Source organism: Oncorhynchus tshawytscha, linkage group LG05, assembly GCF_018296145.1.
Source record: "Oncorhynchus tshawytscha isolate Ot180627B linkage group LG05, Otsh_v2.0, whole genome shotgun sequence".
Taxonomy (NCBI): Eukaryota; Metazoa; Chordata; class Actinopteri; order Salmoniformes; family Salmonidae; genus Oncorhynchus; species Oncorhynchus tshawytscha.
In genome coordinates, this window is record NC_056433.1 from 30,322,305 (window position 1) to 30,334,960 (window position 12,656).

At 41.7% G+C, this 12,656-nt stretch overlaps 1 protein-coding gene across 2 annotated transcripts in view; it reads right to left on the reverse strand.

Annotated features, from left to right (window-relative positions):
* Positions 1-3,842: 3,842 nt before the first annotated feature.
* Positions 3,843-12,656, reverse strand: part of LOC112250460 (centrosomal protein of 128 kDa) — a 48,032-nt gene continuing 39,218 nt past the window's right edge. For both annotated transcript variants that reach the window (XM_024420633.2, XM_042321795.1), the window contains exons 22-25: positions 7,765-7,842; positions 6,326-6,439; positions 5,292-5,400; positions 3,843-4,997 (exon numbers count right to left, since the gene is read on the reverse strand). In XM_024420633.2, coding sequence (XP_024276401.2) covers positions 4,867-4,997; positions 5,292-5,400; positions 6,326-6,439; positions 7,765-7,842 — 432 coding nt within the window. In that variant the 3' untranslated portion in view covers positions 3,843-4,866. The remainder of the gene's footprint in view (positions 4,998-5,291; positions 5,401-6,325; positions 6,440-7,764; positions 7,843-12,656) is intronic.

A 12,656-nucleotide genomic window follows, 5' to 3' on the forward strand; every position in this document is an offset into this window, starting at 1 on the left:
GGTAGCCTTCCACAAGCTTCCCACAATAAGTTGGGTGAATTTTGGCCCATTCCTCCTGACAGAGCTGGTGTCAGGTTTGGAGGTCTCCTTGTCACACACTTTTTCAGTTCTGCCCACAAATGTTCTATAGGTTTGAGGTCAGGGCTTTGTGATGGCCACTCCAATACCTTGACTTTGTTGTCCTTAAGCCATTTTGACACAACTTTGGAAGTATGCTTGGGGTCATTGTCCATTTGGAAGACCCATTTGTGACCAGTGGCTTCTTCCTTGCTGAGCGGCTTTTCAGGTTATGTCGATATAGGACTCGTTTTATTGTGGATATAGACTTTGTACCGGTTTCCTCCAGCATCTTCACAAGGTTCATTGCTGTTGTTCTGGGATTGATTTGCACTTTCCGCACCAAAGTACATTCATCTCCAGGAGACAGAACGCATCTCCTTCCTGAGCGGTATGACGGCTGTGTGGTCCCATGGTGTTAATACTTGCTTACAGATAAACGTGGTACCTTCAATTTTTTTTCTAAGGTCTTGGCAGATTTGAGATTTTCCCATGATATCAAGCAAAGAGGCATTGAGTTTGAATGTAGGCCTTGAAATACATCCACAGGTACACCTCCAATTGCCTCAAATTATGTCAATTAGCCTATCAGAAGCTTCTAAAGCCATATAATCTTCTGGAATTTTCCAAGCAGTTTAAAGGCACAATCAATTTAGTGTACAGTATGTAAACTTCTGACCCACTGGAATTGTAACACAGTGAATTATAAGTTAAATAATCTGTCTGTAAACAATTGTTGGAAAAATTACTTGTGTCATGCACAAAGTAGATGTTCTAACCAACTTGCCAAAATTAGTTTAACAATTAATTTGTGGAGTGGTTGAAAAAACCATTTTGAATGACTCCAAAATAAGTGTATGTGAACTTCCGAACTTCAACTGTATATATTTTGTATTCAGGCTATAACACAACATGTGTAATAAATCATTGGTTATGAATACTTCCTGAAGACACTGTATCTGTCATTTCCATTACACGTCCCAATAAACCTGGGTCAATGGAAACCTGCCTACAGATAGAAACTAATCTACGGAAAACTGGACACTCAAACGTTAGGGGAACATTACGGGTAACATCAAAAAAACTATCTCCCTAGAACTGTTTGCTGTGTAGAATATCATAAAGGGGAATATGTTTCATTCATTCTTCAGTTTGGTGTTATGCGGAGTAATATTCTGTTACCTCTGTGCTGAAAATAAAATCAATACAAAAATGATTATTACAGATAATAACTTTACAAAACAACCCCATGATAGATCAAATGTGTTAGAATCTTCCAAAAGAGCTCTCTCCTGTACAGTCATTTTTTCACAGGAGGATTCAATGTACTTGGCCTAAGACCTAAAAAAAACAACTAAAAACTAAGTAATGTAATTGAGAGGAAAGTACTTTTGGAAGGGTTTGTAAGATCTTCAGAAAAGACCAATACACTAGACATCACTCAATCTTCACCACTCAACGGTAACAGAAGACTGCAAAATTATTTTAACTGTAGGTTATGGACCTACAGCCTCAGAATATTCATAGCCAAGGCCTGTTGTTCAATTTAAAACATGAATATGAATTATATAACAGTTCAGTCCATTTACAGTGGATTCAGAACATATTCAGACCCCTTGACTTTTTCTCCATTTCTTTGTTACAGCCTTATCCTAAAATGGATTAAATAAAAATGTTAAATCCTCAATCTACACACAATACCCCGTAATGACAAAGTGAAAAAAGGTTTTATAAATGTGTGCAAATGTATTACAAATAAAAACAGAAATACCTTATATAAGTATTCAGACCCTTTGCTATGAGACTTGACATTGAGCTCATATGATTTGGAAAGGCACACCTGTCTATATAAGGTCCCAGAGTTGACAGTGCATGTCAGAGCAAAAACCAAACCATGAGGTTGAAGAAATTGTCTGTAGTTCCGAGTCAGGGTTGTGACGAGGCACAGATCTGGGGAAGGGTACCACAAAATGTTTGCAGCATTGAAGGTCCCCAAAAACACAGTGGCCTCCATCATTCTTAAATGGAAGAAGTTCTGAACCACCAGGCCTCCATCATTCTTAAATGGAAGAAGTCCCTCCCTAGAGCTGGCCGCCTGGCCAAACTGAGCAATGTGGAGAGAAAGGCCTTGTTCAGGGAGGTGACCAAGAACCTGATGGTCATTCTGACAGAGTTCCAGAGTTCCTCTGTGTAGATGGGATAACCTTCCAGAACTATCTCTGCAGCACTCTACCAATCAGGCCTTTATAGTTGAGTGGCCCGATGGAAGCCACTCCTCAGTAAAAGGCACATGACAGCCCGCTTGGAGTTTGCCAAAAGGCACCTAAAGGACTATGACCATGAGAAACAAGATACTCTGGTCTGATGAAACCAAGATTAAACTCTTTGGCCTGAATGCCAAGCGTCGCATCTGGAGGAAAACCTGCACCATCACTATGGTGAAGCATGGTGGTGGCAGCATCATTCTGTGGGGATGTTTTTCAGCGGCAGGGACTGGGAGACTAGTCAGGATCGAGGGAAAGATGAACGGCGCAAAGTACAGAGATATCCTTGATGAAACCTGCTCTGATGAGTCCGAATGTGATATTTTTGGTTCCAACCGCAGTCTTTGTGAGATGCAGAGTAGGTGAACGGATGATCTCCACATGTGTGGTTCCCACCCTGAAGCATGGAGGAGGGGTGATGGTGCTTTGCTGGTGACACTGTCAGTGATTTATTTAGAATTCAAGGCACACTTAACCAGTATGGCTACTACAGCATTCTGCAGTGATACGCCATCCAATCTGGTTTGCGCTTAGTGGGACTATAATTTGTTTTTCAAAAAGACAATGATCCAACACACCTCCAGGCTGTGTAAGGGCTATTTGACCAAGAAGGAAAGTGCTGCATCAGATGACCTGGCCTCCACAATCACCCGACCTCAACCCAATTGAGATGGTTTGGGATGAGTTGGAGTGAAGGAAAAGCAGCCAAGTGCTAAGCATATGTTGGAACTCCTTCAAGACTGTTGGAAAAGCATTCCAGGTGAAGCTGGTTGAGAGGATGCCAAGAGTGTGCAAAGCTGTCATCAAAGCAAAGGGTGGCTACTTTGAAGAATCTCAAATATAAAATAGATGGTACTGTATGTAGATGTGGTATTTCAGTTTTTTATTTGTAATAAATTTGCACACATTTCTAAAAACCTGTTTTTGCTTTGTCATTATAGGGTATTGTGTGTAGATTGAGGGAAAAAAACAATTGATTATATCTTAAAATAAGGCTGTAACAGTAACAAAATGTGGAATAAGTCAAGAAGGTCTGAATACTTTCCGAAGGCACCGTAGAGAACTTGTGATCGACAAAGATATTCATCAGTGAAGTTTACAGAGACCGCAATATATGAAAGTACAGTATTCAGCTTTGAAAGGCTGAGGATGAGGCTGCTTCGAAAGTCCCTGAGGGAAAGAGACAGCATAGCTACATGCGGTCCGAGGTGTGAAATCTTATGTGCAGAACATAGGACATTAATACAATACAACTCGAAATTGAAAGGACACGGAACTTTCTAGCGACTCGTTTTCACTGTACAGCAGATATGTATCGGCTCTTCTGAAGTACAGATGCATTTGGTAAATGTAAATTGAAGCTGAAATAAGGCTGGAGTGGCCATATAAAACTCCAAACATAAGCTCGTGCTACGAGTCATTTTCTCAACAGATGGACCAAGGCAACAGTGATTGACATACCATAGAGACTTAGGAGCCTAAGGAAACAACCCTTCATTTTGAAATGGATGAGACCAGGGCTCAGGGGAAACGATCCTTACAGATCTGTGGAGATTTGTTTATTGCATATATTCTAGTCTACATTTCATAAAAATATACATATATTGTGCTTATTGGCATTTTTCTTCTTCACAAATAATAAAAAGAAGACGGTAGTGGCAAAAACACTCCACATAAAAACAAACCTGTGACTTGTCAAGTCTGTTGAAAATAATAATAATATATTGTTCATGCATAGGCTACATGAAGTTAGAAAGGCAGCACAACTTTCACAGAATGTCAGCATAAATGTAATCATCACGTCTAATCTGTTCAGATGAAACACATTGGCATGACAACAGCAGAGTACAAAACCTGTCACAAAAAGGTAAACATTGGGGCTTAAAACAGTGTTTTTCAGAGAAGTGTTTTGAGTGTTGAAATACGTATACAAATGTAACGTTAGCATGACCTGTTGGAATGTTGACCTGCGTTGGCTTTATGGCTGCTTTTTCAATCTATTTTCAGTCAAACTTCATGTCTTCTTTAAGCTGTGCCTGCTTTCTTTGCACAAAGTAACATTCAATGAAAAATCTTCATAAATATCAGTTTATAAAGAAAGCTGCAATCGTCTTTCACAGTGCTAAATTTGGTGGTTCTCTTATAAGATACCCCAAGCTATGTGCTATGAACCTTCCACTAGGTTTAACCCTGCTTTTCTTATCACAATCGCACTTAGTGTGTATGCTTGGCTTCACGCTAGCTGTTTTCTAGGTTGGCTGCTAGTCACGCAGCTTGGGAAGGGTTGGCTGTTTTTTGGTTGAGGTATTGACGGAAGACTGTTGTGGTGATGCTTTGCAACCACGGTACTGCATAGAGATGGGTGTCGATTGTACTGTCAAGTAAGGCATAGAGTTAAAAAGAGGGCCCACCACTATCTTTGCTATAATCGCCTCTATGCCCATGTTAAAACGCACTTCCGTGTGAGCCCTCTATCCAACTCTATAATGAAAAGCTTGTAGATGAATACATGCATGTAACCAGTGTGAATCCCTGATGGTGGGCACTATGTGTTACTGTTGCGGTGGTCGGAGATGGAGTGAGGGTGGGCCCCGTTGACAGCAGGAGAGGCTCGGCGGTTCAGAGAACGGCTATAGTCCAGGGTGCATTCTGGAGAGGCCAGGTGTTTGTGTGGAGCTAAGGACCACAGGGAGAAAGGGAGGAGTTACAACACTGAGCACAACCTATTAAGAGTCATGTTTTACATTTTTTGTTGCAAATAAAAAAGAAAGAGAAAAAAAAGGAACATGTTTTAGGGCCTTTTATCGCAATGCTTCTTCACAGAGCTTCTTCACATTGAGACATCTGAGTGATTTAGCAGGCGCGCTTACAATCAGCGCAGTCGGCTGAAGTAGGTAAAACAACCACACATCACAATCATTGCACTCTTCGAGAGGAGACGAGAGGTGAACATTGCGGCTGTGTACTCACACGTGGGGTCAGTGAGCATGGAGCTGGTGAGGAGAGAGCTAGGGCCTCTTATGGAAGAGGAGAGCGCAGTCAATCGAATGCTCTGCGTTGTAGCGTCCAACCTGTCATCCTGGAAGAGGGTACAGTCTTGAGTACACACACTGCAAACTGGCATAACATCCAACCTTATGTGAAATGTATTCCAAGCAGTGCTCTTTCAGTCTTTGTCCTGGGTGAGCCAACAGGGCGACCAGGGTTTTGTTCCAGTCCAGCACGACAGATTAAACTAAGCAACTCATCTTCGAGCTTTTGATTAGTTGATCAGGTGTTAAAATGCTGGGCTGCAAAAAAAGCTCCGGTCTGTGTTCATCCTGTGGGTCCCCAGGACCAGCGTTAAATGAGAACGGACGCTATCAGCATTCTGTACTGAAACAGATTGCCCCTAACTGCAATCAAAGTGAAAGCTAAGTAGATGAAGACTTTTCTTTATTCTACTTTCTTTAAATGAACTCCTGGTGGGCGCCGTGCTATTAGGCACTAATGCAATCAGCACTTATGGATCAACACGGGAGTCATTTGGCGTCGCAGCAGAGTTGTCTGACAGATTAATGCACTTTAAGAAGTGGCTTCGATGTGGCTGCTGTGTGTGTGTGTGTGTGGCTGCTGTGCGGGCGGAATAGACACACTGATGGCAATCTGCTGTCAACAATGCAATGATGTTTCTCTGTTGGCCGCTTGAGAAGATAAATATGATGATTAGGACTGATTGGAAGTTACTACCCTCCGTCTCACTCTGTCAGTTATGTTTGCCAACATTGGCTTGGAATATTCATACTAAATGCAAATGCCAGTTGTGGACCGACGATACACCAGTGTACTCAGAAGGTGTCATAGGCTGGATGGCTCTGGGAGTAAGAGTACAAAGTACTCTTTCAACAGGCCAAGTGTTGAAATTGCAGAGTGGCAAAGTCTCATTTTGGGCTTCTAGGTATCATAAAGCTGATATTTGATGTAGCATATACATAGAGTGCACTGTGGGTAATGTAGTCAAGTACCCTGCACTCCTGTATCTGTCGTTTGGACTCATCCAGCTGGTGCTGCAGGACTCCAACGATCTCTTTGTATTTAATGTAACGTTGTTCCACCATCTCCTTCTGCCGCTGAGACTCCTATATATATATAAACAACATGGAGATAGTCAATCACTACACAAACCAGGCACGAAATGGAACTCATCACAAAACCGGTTTGGAGTTGAAGTTGCACAGATCTAGGATCAGGTTAGAGACACCTAGGTTGGTGTCATTAAGATTCAGAAGAGATCAAACACATAGAGAGACCCAGGCCGCAGGTCTCCCTTCTAGACATATGGGTCGTTCCACCAATTAGATGCCGTTTGAGTCGTCTAACTTGGTGGAAAAGTTTGATTTCACCTCATTTTAACATTCTCTCAAAAACAAAAAACACTTTTTGCCCTCATCTCAAGAGGTTAAATAAAAGAATGACTATAATAAGTGCCGAATAAGTCCTACAGAAAGTAACAGGGTTGATGACTACATTTTAAAATCAGCCATGGAAGCTTGTTGTGTGCAACAGGGAGGGGGCAATTGAATGTAAGCTTCACAAAGAAATGTAAATTGCTAAAACAAATTCTAGCGTGTCTATCTATGGGTAAAAGGGTTGACGTGTTGTGCTTGACTCGCTCAGTTTCCCACCACAAAACATGAGAAAATGGCCAAAAAGAATAGAACCACCACCTGCTTTTACACTATGATTTCACTATGAGGTGTTCAATGTCTCTTTTTGGGAGAGAAAAAAAAATACTTCAAAAGGAACAGTTTCACCATATTAAAATGAGAGTTCAGTTCACGTAACAGGGTTAACCTCGAAGGGATACATCGGGATTTTGTCAACGAAGCCCTTTATCTACTTCCCTAGAGTCAGATGAACTCATGGACACCATTCTTATGTCTCTGTGTCCAGTGTGAAGGAAAATGGTATCCACAAGTTCATCTGAATCTGGGTAAGAAGATAAAGGGCTTCAAAATCCTGATGATTTATTTACCTTAAAATAAATCACAAATAAATAATCATCTTCAGAAAATACTTTGTCAAAGCAACAAAATAATTAGGGCTTTACAATGGTGGTGGAAAATTGGGAGAAATGTTGGGGTTAAGTTGGTTAAAATCTTAGAAGTCACAGAGGGACATGTCAAAATGCAGAATTTTGTCATTTTAGCGAGTCTTTTTTCATATCAGATTTATGGAATTTCCCATGTGGTCTATATTAAAGGGCACTTCATTTAATATAACAAACTTTAAAATGCAATATTTGTGCACAATTTCTACTTAAAATATCAAAAGGGATGTAAAAGACCCTCATTTCGTGGAACAACCCATATATTCAGTACATCCCAGGTCTCCCCAAAAGGCTCTCATTTCGTGGAACAACCCATATATTCAGTACATCCCAGGTCTCCCCAGTGAGCCTCACCTCCAGGTCTTTGAAGTTGTCCAGGAGACACAGCTTCTCAGGGACTGACTCCAGGTGATCCACCGCCAGCCTGGTGCTCTGAATAGATAAAGGAATACAAGGAGGTTAATAATACTGCACATTAGCTTTACCCACAATACAACACAGCAAGGTGCTGTATCCAACTACTATTCATGTCAATTCAAAAGGCTTTATTGTACTGTCACACAATGTCCTAAAAAAGTAGGCTGCTATAAGTGGGCACGGCAGTAGGCTGCTATAAGTGGGCACGGCAGTAGGCTGCTATAAGTGGGCACGGCAGTAGGCTGCTATAAGTGGGCACGGCAGTGGGCTGCGATAAGTGGGCACGGCAGTGGGCTGCTATAAGTGGGCACGGCAGTAGGCTGCTATAAGTGGGCACGGCAATAGGCTGCTATAGGTGGGCACGGCAATAGGCTGCTATAGGTGGGCACGGCAGTAGGCTGCTATAAGTGGGCACGGCAGTAGGCTGCTATAAGTGGGCACGGCAGTAGGCTGCTATAGGTGGGCACGGCAGTAGGCTGCTATAGGTGGGCACGGCAGTAGGCTGCTATAAGTGGGCACGGCAGTAGGCTGCTATAAGTGGGCACGGCATTAGGCTGCTATAAGTGGGCACGGCATTAGGCTGCTATAAGTGGGCTTAAATGAACTAGTGATACTAGGAAAGTGCAGTGTGCTGGTATATATTTCCGACACAGTACATGCACAGTGGCTTCAGAAAGGATTCACATCCCTTACCTTTTTCCACACGTTGTTGTGTTACAGCCTGAATTTAACATGGATTAAATTGAGATGTTTCGTCACTGGCCTACACATAATATCCCATAATGTCAAAGTGGAATTATGTTTTTGGGACATTTTTACAAATGAATTAGAAATGAAAAGCTGAAATGTCTTGAGTCAATAAGTATTCAACCCCTTTGTTATGGCAAGTCTAAATAAGTTCAGGAGTTTCTATGTGCTTAACAGGTCACATAATAAGTTGCATGGACTCACTCTGTGTGCAATAATAGTGTTTAACATGATTTTTGAATGACTACCTCATCTCTGTACCCCACACATACAAAGACCAGGGAGGCTTTCCAATTCCTCACAAAGGGAACCTACTAGTAGATGAGTAAAAAGAAATTGCAGATATTGAATATCCCTTGGAGCATGGTGAAGTTTTTAATTACACTTTGGATGGTGTATCAATACACCCAGTCACTACAAAGATACAGGCATCCTCCCTAACTCAGTTGCCAGATGAAGGAAACTGCTCAAAATTTTCCCCATGAGGCCAATGGTGACTTTAAAACAGTTTAGAGTTTAATGGCAGTGATAGGAGAAAACTGAGGATGGATCAACAACATTGTAGTTACTCCACAATGATAACCTAAATGACAGAGTGAAAAGGAAGCCTGTACAGAATAAATAATATTACAAAACATGCATCATGTTTGTAACAAGGAACTAAAGTAATACTGCAAAAAAAATGTGGCAAAGCAATTCACTTTTTGTCCTGTGTTATGTTTGGGGCAAATCCAAAACATTAATGAGTACGACTCTCCATATTTTCAAACATTGTGGTGGCTGCATCATTTCATGAGTATGCTTGTAATCGTTAAGGACTGGGGAGTTTTTCAAGATAAAAATAAACTGAATGGGGCTAAGCACAAGCAAAATCGTAGAGGAAAACCTGGTTCAGTCTGCTTTCCACCAGACACTAATCTAAAACACAAGGCCAAATCTACACTGGAGTTGCTTACCAAGAAGACAATGAATGTTCCTGAGTGGCAGTTTTGACTTAAATCTAATAATAGAAATCTATGGTAAGACCTGAAAATGGTTGTCTAGCAATGATCAACAACCAATTTGGACAGAGCTTGCAGAATCTTGAAAAGAATAATAGGCAAATGTTGCACAATCTAGCTGTGGAAAGCTCTTAAGAGACTTACACAGAAAGACTCTGACAGCTGTAATTGCTGCCAAAAGGGGCTTCTACAAAGTTTGACTCAGGGGTGTGAACACCTACGCATTTCATTTTCCATCAATTTGTTCCAAAAACATGTTTTCATATTGCCATTATTTGGTATTTGTGTGTAGATGGGTGATTTTTTTAAAAATGTAATGAATCCATTTTAAATTCAGGCTGTAACACAACAAAATGTGGAATAAGTCAAGGGGTATGAATTCTTTGAAGGCATAGGTTTACAAATAGACAGCACTTGCAAGATGACAATCGAAGTAGCTCCACTGACAATCCGTTATACGAAGACAAAACAAAAAGCAATTGTCATCTAGGGTTGTATTATTATTGCCACATCATATTAGACAGACAGGTCTGTATTGTAATTCCATTCTATTCAGACTGCGGCTTCGTCCCAAATGACACACTACCCCCTATATAGTACACTACTTTTGACAAGTAGTACACTATGTAGAGAGTAGGGTGCCATTTGGGACTCGGCCTGTATGTTTTTGTGACATTAAAGAGCTGGGGCTGTTGGAGAACATTACACAGACTGCTCCGCTGATCGCCGCGGTAGTAATGTAAACGTGAAACCCCGCTCACTGCCTGATGAATCAGCTACGGTATGCGCACACATGCTGTAGAGTGCATTCAGAAAGTATTCAGACCCCTTGACTTTTTCTACATTTTGTTATGTTACAGCCTTATTCTAAATTGATTAAGTAGTCTTTTCCCCTCATCAATCTACACACAATACCCCGCAATGACAAAGCAAATACTAGTTGAGAAATTTCTGCAAATGTATATTTAAAAAAAAGGAAATATGACATTTACATAAGTATTCAGACCCTTTACTCAGTACTTTGCTAAAGCAGCTTTGGCAGCGATTTCAGCCTGGAGTCGTCTTGGGTATGGCGCTACAAGCTTGGCTGCACGTGTATTTGGGGAGTTTCTCGCGTTCTTCTCATCAGGGTTTGGCTCTAACATGCACTGTCAATTGTGGGACCTTAGACAGGTGTTTATTTTATTTTTACCTTTATTTAACTAGGCAAGTCAGTTAAGAACAAATTCTTATTTTCAATGACGGCCTAGGAACAGTGGGTTAACTGCCTGTTCAGGGGCAGAACGACAGATTTGTACCTTGTCAGCTCGGGGGTTTGAACTTGCAACCTTCCGGTTACTGGTCCAACGCTCTAACCACTAGGCTACTGTGCCTTTCCAAATCCTGAATTGAATTTATTACAGGTTCACTCCAATCAAGTTGTAGAAACCTCTCAAGGATGATCAATCGAAAAAGTATGCACCCAAGCTCAATTTCGAGTCTTATAGCAAAGGGTTCTGAATGCTTACGTAAATAAGGTATTCTGTTTTTTTTTAAATAAATTTGCAAAAAAAATCTAAAAACCTGTTTTCTGTTAGTCATTATGGGGTATTGTGTGTAAATTGATGAGGAACCATTTTTATTGAATCCGTTTTAGAATAAGGCTAAAACGTTAACAAAATGTGGAAAAGGGGTCTGAATACTTTCCAAATGCACGGTACATACACACACAGGTCGATACCCTGTGCCACAGTGGTGTAGCAGTAAGCAGGAATGATCTGAATGGATGGGCTTCGCAGGGTTTTTTATTAAAGCTAATTGAAGTCGAGGTCGCTGGCCGCGACACACAATTGTGATGGATAGAGAGAGAACACAGATCGCTTCATAGCTTCACAGCCCATAAATACTCTTAGGTCAATACGGCCTTTCCATATCCCTAACGAATGTGTCTGTCGGTTTAGGTTGACATGACATGAAGCGGGTGATAAAGGATGTTTGAGGTGGGGTGTTTACATTCTCCTGCCTGGGGTCAATGTTTGTTGTTGAGTCAGTGGACCCTAGTCAGTGTCTAATGGTCCTTACATATACCTGATCATGTTAGCTTTATGGTGATTGAATGATGCTCAGCGCTTCTATAAAAACAATCACTAACAATTTACCATCTTCAACTTAGGAGTCAGAGTTTACAAATAATCTTCTCTAGTTTGAGTCCATTAAGCTATCAAGAGGGAAGCCATATATCTGTTAATACGTTTTGTTCGCTATGTTGAAGGTAACACACTCAGTAGAATGGCTTTACTGAAGAGCTCAGTGACTTTCAACGTGGCACCGCCATAGGATGCCACCTTTCCAACAAGTCAGTTCGTCAAATTTCTGCCCTGCAAGAGCTGTCCCGGTCAACTGGAAGTGCTGTTATTGTGAAGTGGAAAAGTCTAGGAGCAACAACGGCTCAGCTGCGAAGTGGTAGGCCACACAAGTTCACAGAACGGGACCGCCGGGTGCTGAAGTGTAGTGCAACACTTACTAGAGTTCCAAACTGAGTCTGGAAGCAAAGTCAGGTTTCCATGGCGGAGCAGTCACACACAGGCCAAAGATTACCATGCGCAATGCCAAACGTCGGCTGGAGTGGTGTAAACTCGCCGCTATTGGACTCTGGAGTAGTGGAAACGCGTTCTGTGGAGTGATGAATCGCGCTTCACCATCTGGCAGTCCAACGGACGAATCTGCTTTGGCGGACGCCAGGAGAATGCTACCTGCCCCAATGCATAGTGCCAGCTGTAAAGTTTGGTGGAAGAGGAATAATGGTCTGGGGCTGTTTTTCATGGTACGTAATAGGCCCCTTAGTTCTAGTGAAGGGAAATCTTAATGCTACAGCATACAACTACATTTTAGACAATTCTGTGCTTCCAACTTTGTGGCAACAGTTTGGGAAAGGTCCTTTCCTGTTTCAGCAAGACAATGCCCCATGCATAAAGCGAGGTCCCTACAGAAATGGTTGGTTGAGATCGGTGTGGAAGAATTTGACTGGCCTGCACAGAGCCCTGACCTCAACCCCATCGAACAGCTTTGGGAGGACTTGGAAAGCCGACTACGATCCAGGCC